Here is an 11668-nt window from a genome sequence, read left to right on the forward strand (position 1 = left end):
TTATTATCTTATCAAAACATTTATTTGGTAAGCTAAAGCAAACAGATAAACTCACACTCTTTACTAAATGAAGTGATTGCAGGTGTGTCATTTCCTTGAACCTTTTCTTCATTTGAGTCTATTAAAAATATATTTGCTTTTTGGTGTTCATTTCCCTTTTGAATGTTTCTATCTTCTTCAGTTAACTGCAAAGTTACCTGAAAATCCTCACAAAGATCATCTTCCAAGTCCATAATTGGATTTTGTTTATTTGATTAATTGCAGATAATTAAAAATGTATGGTACTACAAATATTTACTATTTAAATAAAAACATTAAAATGTAGAGAAGACGTATTTTTTATACAATAATTATAATATTATACATAACCTTCGAAATAGAATGTGACAGTGTGTTGGTGTGCATAGATAATAGATATACAAAGGGTATGTCTTTGATAGAAAATGGATAGAAAATAATCTGTGAACATACCCATAGACACAGAGAAAGGACTGCGAATTACTATCTGGCTAAAAGAGATAAACCGATCGTGCGACCAAAGAATACAGACCCATAGAAGACCACATCAGTGCGATTTGGTGTCGCAGTAGAATGCTCAGTTCTAACTGCGATCATAGGAGTCGCATGGTCGAAATAGGCAGGGCAGGCTGCAGATGGAATTGTCAGCAGTCGTTGGCCATGCGTCAACTAGAGTAGTTATGAATAAAAATGATATTAAATGTTGATTAACAAATGCAACAAAATTACTAAAAAAATATTATCGTCTGAACTCATCGGTTGAGAATAAACAATTCCATCGACTGCTGACAATTCCATCTGCAGCCTGCCCTGCCCTGTCTATTTCGACCATGCGCTCCTACGGTCGCAGTTAGAACTGAGCATTCTACTGCGACACCAAATCTCACTGATGTGGCCTTCTATGGGTCTGTATTCTTTGGTGCGACGTTGCCTCTTTCTATGGTTTTCACAGGCTTACAAAAAAGAAACAGGTATTGACTGGAAAGTTCTCTCCCTGTTCTCTCAGCAATGGCTGCTGAGCGTGGTGGCCTTAAGTGGCGTAATGGTTTGTATGATTAGATGAGGTGAGTTCAGAAATTTCCCCGTGGAAAAATTGTAAAATTAATCCATTAGAACATCACGTGGCCCACTGTAATCGGTAAAATNATCTAATTGTGTCTAAATGTCAACCATACGGCAACGTCGTCTCAAATAAGAGTAATTTTCATAGCCATTAATTTAGAAAAAAAAAGGTTACCTGTTGAAAAAAAAATAATGTCACAACTTAAACCTCCTTAAACTAATTTAATGTTTTTTTTTTATAAAAAAGAAGGTTACCTGTTATAACTTAAACCTTATACTAATTTAACTTTTTATGCTTTCATAGCTATATTTTCGTCATTTTATTTATGCTAATCAGTATAATCAATATTAAGAACAACGTAAATGAAGAAAAAATGTTTCATAGTGCTTCTTTCATTAAAATTTTCTAATACATTTTATGGCTTTTTCCTTATTTAAAAAATGTTTCACAAGAAAATTACCGCGACTCAGTGAAATTTAATATTATCATTTGCTAAACTTCCTGTGAAATAGTTACGTACTCTTGACAAATACTTAAACATTCGAAATCATATTGTAGAGTTTATAGCTGAAATCATTTCTGAAACGTAAGGTATTTTAATTAGGCGTACTTGAAAGTGTTACGTTAATGTGTCTTTAGCCAAGATCATATTATTTAAGGCGCACGCGCGAATTTAAATATTTGAATACAAAACGAAAACGAATCGTTGACTGTCAACTAGTCAACCGTTTTGTTGACGGTATTCTTTCCGTGTTGTGTTAATAGGAGTTAGCAAAGTGAATGTGAATGTGAGTTATTCTGAAGATTTACAAAATAAAACGGCATACATAAACTGAAATCTAAGTTATTCATAAGTGTTTTAAAAATGGCTGCAAAAGATTTATTCACTGAACTAAACAAAAACTTACTTCAGCGTGTTAGTGATGGCGTCCTAGCTTTTCGTTCTATACACGATGTAAGTTTTTATAGTTTGTTACATTTGTATTTTGCTTTACCGAATATAACTATAATATTCACTTTGAATATTAACATATATAAAGAAACAAACCAATTCGTATATGTTATCTATATTGATTATGACACTGTAAGAACTGAGTACTAAACTTTGTAAATTAAATAATAAATACAATGTTTAAATATACTCTCTACCTGTGTACTTACGGTGTTGTAATGCAGATTGTTATTAAAATATTTACAATAAAATACAATTTATTTCGCAAGTTGTGTAGCATAACTTACTTTATTACTATTTTGTAGATTTACTCTAAGAGATTAAATGATATTAAAAATAGAATTGAAAACCATGAAAAGCAACTGTCTCTTGAACATGAAAATTTAAAAAGCATTACAGAAAATGTTGGTAAGGTTTGTTGTGTTTTTTAATTTTAGTAGACCCTTTTAATATATTTTTTTAATAGAACCTGGACAATTAAAAAAAGTTGGTAGTTCTTTCTCAGGCAAAAAATCCAATCGTCCTTTACGAAAAATATTGCAAGATTCGAATTTAAATAATCAACAACTAATTATTGATTGTAATAATGCAAAACCTGTTGTAAAACTAGAAAAACTTTCTGAAGAATTTGTCGGATTTATTTCTAAAAATGATCAGCAGCAAAATATTGTAATCAAACAAGAAAAGAAGTCTCTTAATTCTATGCCACCACCAACTGAACTACCCAAAAGAACAAGGGCTAAGAAAAATGCCGTTAATGATAATAGTAATTCTAAAATTAGTAATTCAGTTAAACGTTCACCCAGGTTTACTGAATGTGATTCTGATATTATGATTGAAAAACATAACATCTCTGTTGTTACACTGTCAGACACGTCTCTGACAGAGGAAGAGGATCAAAAACAATCTAAAGTAAAAGTTAAAAATCAAAGAACTAAAAAATGTGCTAAAAATGATATCATGTCAGATAATGAATATGTACAATCTGTTAAATCTGGGCCACAATCCAAAATTAAAAAAGAAGTTGAATCAGATCATTCTGAAACTGATAGCAAAAGTAAGACTGATAGTAATGAGGCAGTAAGAGTGACTCGTACAAAAACTAGGGCTAAGGCAAAGGAACAAAACAATGTTGAATCAGAAAAAAGTAAACAAAAATCTCCTAAAAGTTCAATTGAATTTCTTAAACCTGAAGAAATACGATCTACGAGGTCTAAAATGAGGACAATGAAGCAAAAAAAATCGGCAGAATCGAACGAAGCAAGCAAGGAGAGATCTGAGGAAAATCTTAAACGTCTAAGAAGTCCCTCATCCGAAATCGACACGAAGACTAACGAAAAACAAAAAAATAAACCAAGAAAACCGAAGAGAGTAAAATCCGATGAAAGGAGTAATACCTCGAAAACATCATCGATATACCACGATACTGTTCAAGAAGGAACTGTTGAAAATAATAATAAAGAGAATACCAGTGAAATGGACCGGACCTACAACGTTAACAACCAAACATATAATGTTCAAAAGTCAAACAAAGCCGTGATTTCTGAGAATGAAAAAATGAACTTGTGTAATGGAAATAGCACGGTTGTACTAAATAAAGTAAACGAAACTGTTGTTTTGAATAAAAACGACGCGACAGTAATTGTGCAAAAAGCAACCGTCTTTCAAAATCCCGTCAACCCTGATGATTTAATTACTGATGACGAATCCATTGTTGAAGATACACCCCCTGTACCGAAACAGCAAATAAAGGCTAAAAAGCCTGTTAAAACAACCAAACAAATATTTAGCCCTTTTAGCAACAGTCCAGTCAAGAAAAGGGTTGAAGCTTTTGAAAAGTTAGGAGCGGAATTAAACGGTTCCGAAATACCCGTCCGAATAACAAGAACTAAGAAGAAAGCAATTGAAAAGGAGGAGGTAAGACTATTAATGTATGTAAGAGAAAAGGAACTTCTATTTATTTTGTTTTTATTATAGGTTGAAAAAATGAACCAAGCAGTTGAAGAAAATAAAGCGTCAAAAGAAAAATCAAAAATAACAACTCCATTGGCATCACATCGCTTTCTGCCTAAAACATTTAATTCTGTAAGCAAGATACAAAGCAACATTTTGCAAAAGAACGCCTTTAACGAGTCATTAATTTCAACAAAGTCTGCAAGTGCACTTAAAACTTCTCAAAACGAATACAAAGAACGTGAACTAAAAAGGCGTGAAAAAGAGGAGGAAGCATTGCGTAAACGTGAAGCTATCCTTCAAGCTCAAATCGAGGAAAAGAGGCGCAAACGAGAAGAAAAGCAATTGAAAGCGCAACAGCAACGCGAGGCCCTCGAAAAAGACAAACAAAAAATGCTCGAAGAAACAGAACGTCTAAAAGAAGAAAAACATAAACAACTTTTGGCCGAGAAAGAAGAAAAGCAACAGAGATTAAGAGAAGAAGCCAACAGAAAACGCATGTTGGCTTTGCAAAAGGCCAAAGAGAAAAAAAAAGAAGAAGAGATGTGGAAAAAAATGGAAGAGGAAGAACAGAAGCGAAAATTGGAGGAAGAAAAGAAAAAAATGGAATGGAGGCCTATTAATGTTAGTAAACAGAATAATAACGACGATCAGCCCATTTATCTTGTTCAGGAGGCGCCCTTATTGCCTACTGATGATTGTTACGACTCAGATGATTCAAGAAGTAACTATAAGAAGGTTGTTCCACATTGGGCAACAAGTAAGTATAAAGACCAAATTTATAACAATGCAAATATTTACTGAACAGTAAATGATGCAATAAATAAATAAACATATTACTGTACAGACAGTGAAGTTTTATTTTATTTTTCAGAGGCCGAAATCTATAAAATGTGCCGAGCTATGTTCTATGCGGGCGATCAAATAAAGAATTCATTTTTCCGATGTAACGCTCAGTCACCTGATTTACGGAAAATATTCTACAAAATAGACTCCCGTAAGCTAAAGAGAACGTCTAGTGCGGTATGGCACGAACCTCCACGGTACACACAATTACAACGGCCTAATGAGATCTAAATAATGTTTTATCGTCCATATTAATCAATTCGTGTTTTTTTACACGTCCCAAATTTTCCTTGACATAAATAAAGCAGGCAATTGTACCCTGGTTTCTCCTGCAGTCTTTTTATTTTTAGCAAGTAAAACGTGAATTTTATTTTATTCTTAAATATACAGGTATGCTCTTTTACAATTGTTGAGTAAATACACATCGAATGTTTGGAATTTTAGATACTTAAATATTTTATATTATTACATATTTATCTTTCCTTCCTGCTAAACAACATAAAATAAATTACTTATAAACTAAAGTTTGCAGTTGTACAAACCTCGGTGTATTTACTGAGAGCAATTGTTAAGTATTACTAAATTATAAACATGCTCTATTTTAATTGTTAACATACATTATAGCAATATTTATGTGTTTTGTTTCCTTAACTTTTTATTTCATGTACGATGTATTAAAACGATACAATAAAAGCTTTTGTTTGCATAAAGAAAGTAGCGACAAATAGCTTCTGTTGAGTTTCTTGGACCCGTAAAATAAAATAAAATTTGAAGTGTGTACCTGAATGTAAATTCTTTGCTTGACATGTAATAATTATTTCAATTCTAATAACTGTAAGTTAGTGTCGTCAGTGGTCACTTTATTTTACAATAAAAGAACTATTACTTAGCTAAGGAACGCAATGATTTTACTCGAGTCATCCTTGTGTCTTTAACCATGAGGACAGTGCGACAATGAATTTTTTCGTTTATTTTGATTTTTCTCTCTTACACACTTCCGATTATATGAACACGATTCTTTCGCGAAATGTTCGTCTGCAATGGCGCCAACTTTTTCGAGCATAAGTTTCACGAAACGACGAAACTGTATGTATTCTTATGGCGCGGGATGTAATCGTATAATTATATAACATTAATATTTGTATATATTTACATAATTTAAATAATAATATACTTTGCATTATTCAGGATGAGATAACTAAACTGTAATGTAGGAATCCAACTGCTTTTGCTAAATTATTCATTAGTATACTTAATTTTAATTTTTATATAAAACGAACTAACTTATCATATACTATATGTTATATATACATCTAATATCTAGTATCATTACCAAATGAAAAGACTGGAATTTTCGTGGGTGAATATCCTCGATGAAACATTTTTAATAAGGAATCATTCTACCTGTTTTTCCTTAATAAATGAAAACATTTCTATGTTCTATTACATGCTACGATAAATAACTACCACTAAAACAAAATTATAAATGATAAACTGATAAAACAGCTGAAAAACATGTAAGTTGGTAACAACATTTCCAACAAAGGGTAGACATGTTAGATTTTAGTACACGCTTATAGCGTACAATAACCGCTACAGTTGGTTATCAAATTAAAGTAAAATAAAGCATTTCTTCTAAAATGAGTTGGGGTAAGTGACCTTTTTCTTCACTATCTTCTAATAGTATCTAACTATTAGTTAAAATGATAACTTTTTATACAGAAACGCGTTCAACAAATGCATCTCAAAATTCGGTCGGTTCTGATTCAACGTTTTGTGAAGAACTCGAGAAAAATAACCGTTCTTTAAGAAAACGAACTTCCTTGAAGTATTCGCAATCTTCTTTTAATTCCCAGACGCAAATAAAAACACTGCCCATAAAAAGTAAAACAAATGAGAACAAAAAATATAAAAAGATATTAGAAGACTGTGTTTTTAAAATTCGTAATCATCTCCGTAAAATACGAATAATGTCAATAAATGAAATCCAGAGTTTAGTAAACGATATCAATAAAATTAATACTTCTAATAGGGAAAGTCAAGCGATGAAAGGAAAGGTGTTAAGACAATTAAGAAGTTTATTTGAAGAAACAACCGAAATTGAGCAACGTTTCAGCTCCTTAAATATAAGTAACTCGCAGGCAATTAATATTTTTCAAAATTCTTGTTCAAAATCTTACCAAGACGTTACAGTGAATGATAGCGAAAATACGATTACAAGCAATAAAAGTAATGGTGAAGAATTGGAAAGTTCTTTTTCTTTTGATTTTGTAAATGGTTCTGAAGTTAATATAAATCAATTTCCAAATTGTACTCATTCTTCTTCTATTGTTAATACTATACAAAAAGATTTAAAGAAGTTGGAGGAAATAGATATGTTAAAAAATCAGGATCCTACCAATAAGTATTATGAAGAAATACTTCAAAAATCTTCAACAATTTCGCTTTCATTTGATGAAGATATGCTTTCTAATGTGAATTTCAAGACGCCAACCGCAAAAACTTCATTATGTACACAATTTGACTCAACTAACATAATAGATGATATACAATCTGAAAAATCGAATATATCAAATAATAGCCCCATATGCCAAGCAAAAGAAGAGATATTTAATTTTTTGCCAAAAAATATGGATTCTGAAGATATAATCCCTTCATCTCTTATAGAAAACAATACAAAGGTATTTCAAGAAAAATTTATATTAGCAAATAAAAACTTGCTTTCAAATTGTGACAGAATATATCAAAATACGATTCCTTCGACATTTACTGAAGCATTGTTTATTTCTCAAGAGTTAAAAACTGATGATACTTTAACAAATACAATATGTAATTCAAATGATGCCTTCGACGACACAAAAAATAATTATTTTAAAACACATATTTGTAATTCCAACCAATCTTTTCCGATAGAAATGCTTACAAATAATTTATTTGAAACTCCTTCCGTAAATTTATGCTCTTTACCAGTTTGCAATAAATTTGATAACAAATCAAAATTTTGCTCCAATGAGGAACCGAAAACTCACAATTACTCCAAAGTTACAATGCTTTCTTTGCCATTTTCAGATGAAAGCAATGTTGATGTAGCATTAAAACTTGATTATAACACTGGACACTTAAAATCTAAACGTATTACTTCTCCAATATTAAAGAAGAAAATGAACTACAAAACACAAAAGTACAGATATACAAAATATTCCAGAAAATATAAATTAAAGAATATTCGAAATAAAGTCAAATTAAATAATATTAACATTTTGCAACAAGTTTGTGTAGTGCCATCTCAAATAAAACTTTATTCTCAAGCACAGCAGTTCGACGATACAAAAGAATTTAATACATTAGAAGGTAATAAAAATACAGAAAATCTAAAATATAATCAAACTGCACCTAATTTAACAGATTATTTAATTAATGAGAATGTATCAGCTGCAGATTATGATAAATTTGAATTTATGATTAACAAAAATTCTGTATGTAATAATACTGGCGAAGAGTTAAAAGCTTTAAAGAATGTTATTGAGAGAGTACAAAAGTTTAAACATGAATTTGCAAATTGGATATTACAAACAGCAGTGGAAGAATATTCAAAAAAAAGTAATCATAAATACGTAATGCAAAATATAACAGAAGAAAAGGATATAACAGATTTAAATTTTCAATTAACAGCACAGGAGAAAATTCAAAATGATTCTAAAATTAATGAGATAGCCAATGTTTACAGAGACAAGCTTACAATTGAGGGACTTCCCAAATTTGAAGAATTTTCAAATAGACCCTTTTGTGTTGATTTTGACGAAATTGATAAAAAATATCAACAATGAGTAATTTAATTTCGTATTTCGTTTACATTCCATGTTAACTTTTTTTTAATCATTTAGATGTTATGTTAAATATTGCTTTATTTTTCCTAATAAAAGTTATTTTTAGCAAATTAGGGGTCTACTTCGAGTAATTAAAAATAATAATAATGTTTGGGATTTTATTGAGTATACCAATACTATATAATACTTTGTCATGTGTATACAATAATACTTTACCGTCAAATTAAATAGATAATATATTCGACTAGAAATTTTGAACTTTTTACAGCATAAATTATCACAGTAGATAAAGTATTAGACCAAAAATTTAGCACATGAAGCTATTTGCCTGAATATTCTGGCAAAAAATAAAATCAAACTTACCAACTAACAACATAAATGTAATCAGTATATTGCATCGTATAAACTTTCAATGCAAGGAATAAGCAATAGTTATATTTATCTATACATAATACACAGATTAGAAGGAGGAATGATATTATTATTTATCAGTTGAATAAATAGGAAGGTCTTCGAGTTAAATTATTTAACACCTTTTCTAAAAGATTCTTTTCCAGGTTGGTTCAGACAATAATTTCGTTGATATTACTTTTTAAAAGCTTAACTTTCCTCTAACTTTGAAAAACCCTAAAGCGTTTCGATTGTGAATAAGAGATCCAAGACCAACGTAATTATCAAGCATTATATCCTTATGAGTTATTATGCATGCTAGGCCCTCATTTTCTCGTTGTTGGTTTTTAATGGCAGTGCAAATTTCTTCTATAAAGTTATCCACATCATACATTCTTCTTCGATTTTCATCAGTACATTCTACAAAAAATTACTTTATTTAAAAAAAATCAAAAATAATTTAATTTTCATTACTTATACCTTTATAATTTAGTAAAGGGTGAGATGTTAAAGTTACAAAAGGAACGTGACTATTTAAGGGATTCCATTTTTCAATAAAATTAACAGGTCTACCCTTGTTCCATAAAAGCCGTATACCTTTTGCATTCCTCTTTCTATTAAAAACACAAACAACAAAAATAAACAATTTACATCATAACACAAATAGGAAATACATAATTTGGCAAACAATATATGTATCTGTATTGTTTTCTACAAGACAAGATAAATACATTTATAATCATGCAACAGTAAATAGTGTTTTAATAATTTAAATGCAATAACAAAAAAACGGGCTTTTGAAGTATGAATACCTCATATTTTTTTTTAAGCAAAAAGAAAACACAACTACACCAACTGGCAATTAATACCTATATTGAAAGATGTCGAATAATTTTGTGTCTTTTGGCTTAGAGCAATGTTCAAAGAATACTCTATTAATTACATTGGAAAATCCATCAACTAAACCTTGCAACTGCCTGCAGAAAAGATGTTAATTACTTCATAAGTCTACTGATAATCAACAGCATAGAAGAATAACTTTGTAAATAATGAATTAAATGATTAACTTTAAAAATACTTACGGAACTAACGAAGTGGGGGGATAAGTAAGTTCTCCAATTTCTACAGTATCAATGCTATTTAGAGGAACTTTTCTGCAATCTAGCCTTTTTAAAGCAATGAAATCATATTTTACAATAGTAACTGCTTTTGTAGTAAGCAATACCAAACGTTCCTTATCAGTATTCCATAAGCTTACTCTAAAAAATAAAGCAGTAACAAATGATGCCTATTAAAAGGTGAAAATAATTACTCTGTGATTAAATATGCAGAAACTAAAGTCCCATCACTTTTAACATCTAAAAATTGTTCCATACATTCATTAACTGCATGCTCAATTACACTTTCACGAAATGTAAAAAAATCCATTGCAGTTCCCGACGAAATAGGGGAAATTGGTTTGATTACACCATTATTTTGTTTATCCTCTCTTGTTGTTCCAGAGCCCCATACAGTTTCTTTTACTAAAATGATAATTGGAGAACTATTATCATTAAAAGTAAAAAAATAATATACTTAATTGAAACACAGAAGGGCATATTATAAGACCTGTATGAATAGACATTTCTTAAAAGTTAAAATATTTGATATATTACAATTAATATAATTAAAACGTCAAGTGTAGTTATTATCTTATCAAAACATTTATTTGGTAAGCTAAAGCAAACAGATAAACTCACACTCTTTACTAAATGAAGTGATTGCAGGTGTGTCATTTCCTTGAACCTTTTCTTCATTTGAGTCTATTAAAAATATATTTGCTTTTTGGTGTTCATTTCCCTTTTGAATGTTTCTATCTTCTTCAGTTAACTGCAAAGTTACCTGAAAATCCTCACAAAGATCATCTTCCAAGTCCATAATTGGATTTTGTTTATTTGATTAATTGCAGATAATTAAAAATGTATGGTACTACAAATATTTACTATTTAAATAAAAACATTAAAATGTAGAGAAGACGTATTTTTTATACAATAATTATAATATTATACATAACCTTCGAAATAGAATGTGACAGTGTGTTGGTGTGCATAGATAATAGATATACAAAGGGTATGTCTTTGATAGAAAATGGATAGAAAATAATCTGTGAACATACCCATAGACACAGAGAAAGGACTGCGAATTACTATCTGGCTAAAAGAGATAAACCGATCGTGCGACCAAAGAATACAGACCCATAGAAGACCACATCAGTGCGATTTGGTGTCGCAGTAGAATGCTCAGTTCTAACTGCGATCATAGGAGTCGCATGGTCGAAATAGGCAGGGCAGGCTGCAGATGGAATTGTCAGCAGTCGTTGGCCATGCGTCAACTAGAGTAGTTATGAATAAAAATGATATTAAATGTTGATTAACAAATGCAACAAAATTACTAAAAAAATATTATCGTCTGAACTCATCGGTTGAGAATAAACAATTCCATCGATTGTAGTATAATTGCCATTTTATAATGTTTTATCATTATCAATATTTTCTATTCTGACTGTTGCTATTCTCTGAAATGTAAATATTGAACATCATTTTCATAATAATCAGCTACTAATTAAAATATTTTTCATCC

The 11668-nt window shown here is 30.3% G+C and overlaps 3 protein-coding genes and 2 long non-coding RNA genes across 14 annotated transcripts in view; 3 read left to right on the forward strand and 2 right to left on the reverse strand.

Annotated features, from left to right (window-relative positions):
- Positions 1 to 55: 55 nt before the first annotated feature.
- Positions 56 to 541, reverse strand: LOC112906419. The gene is made up of 2 exons (XR_003232333.1): positions 370 to 541; positions 56 to 284 (listed from the first exon to the last, which is right to left on the reverse strand). It is a non-coding gene; the product is annotated as an uncharacterized LOC112906419 (long non-coding RNA).
- A 397-nt stretch (positions 542 to 938) lies between these two features.
- LOC108736473 overlaps positions 939 to 11668 on the forward strand; it is a 15808-nt gene continuing 5078 nt past the window's right edge. For all 6 annotated transcript variants that reach the window (XR_003232325.1, XR_003232326.1, XR_003232324.1 and 3 more), the window contains exon 1: positions 939 to 1082. This is a non-coding gene — a long non-coding RNA (uncharacterized LOC108736473). The remainder of the gene's footprint in view (positions 1083 to 11668) is intronic.
- On the forward strand, positions 1800 to 5672 carry LOC108736470 (histone-lysine N-methyltransferase, H3 lysine-79 specific-like). The gene is made up of 5 exons (XM_018468914.2): positions 1800 to 2036; positions 2339 to 2441; positions 2500 to 3950; positions 4011 to 4746; positions 4861 to 5672. Exons 1-5 carry the CDS (start codon positions 1947 to 1949, stop codon positions 5061 to 5063), a joined length of 2583 nt encoding a protein of 860 aa, XP_018324416.1. The 5' UTR covers positions 1800 to 1946; the 3' UTR covers positions 5064 to 5672.
- Positions 6029 to 8713, forward strand: LOC108736471. Of its 2 annotated transcripts, XM_018468916.2 has the most exons (3): positions 6029 to 6482; positions 6555 to 7513; positions 7902 to 8713. In XM_018468916.2, exons 1-3 carry the CDS (start codon positions 6473 to 6475, stop codon positions 7920 to 7922), a joined length of 990 nt encoding a protein of 329 aa, XP_018324418.1. In that variant the 5' UTR covers positions 6029 to 6472; the 3' UTR covers positions 7923 to 8713. The 2 variants fall into 2 exon arrangements, with proteins under 2 accessions (XP_018324418.1, XP_018324417.1); XM_018468915.2 differs by having other exon boundaries at positions 6029 to 7513.
- Positions 8804 to 11164, reverse strand: LOC108736472 (tumor protein p63-regulated gene 1-like protein). Of its 4 annotated transcripts, XM_025980503.1 has the most exons (7): positions 11103 to 11164; positions 10789 to 11017; positions 10362 to 10572; positions 10132 to 10308; positions 9919 to 10026; positions 9530 to 9663; positions 8804 to 9469 (listed from the first exon to the last, which is right to left on the reverse strand). In XM_025980503.1, the coding sequence occupies exons 2-7, from the start codon at positions 10964 to 10966 to the stop codon at positions 9252 to 9254; spliced, it is 1026 nt and encodes a 341-aa protein (XP_025836288.1). In that variant the 5' UTR covers positions 10967 to 11017; positions 11103 to 11164; the 3' UTR covers positions 8804 to 9251. The 4 variants fall into 4 exon arrangements, with proteins under 4 accessions (XP_025836288.1, XP_025836287.1, XP_025836290.1 ...); XM_025980502.1 differs by lacking the exon at positions 11103 to 11164 and having other exon boundaries at positions 10789 to 11048; XM_025980505.1 differs by lacking the exons at positions 10789 to 11017; positions 11103 to 11164 and adding an exon at positions 10625 to 10727.

This window comes from Agrilus planipennis, unplaced genomic scaffold (genome assembly GCF_000699045.2).
Source record: "Agrilus planipennis isolate EAB-ADULT unplaced genomic scaffold, Apla_2.0 scaffold127, whole genome shotgun sequence".
NCBI lineage: Eukaryota > Metazoa > Arthropoda > Insecta > Coleoptera > Buprestidae > Agrilus > Agrilus planipennis.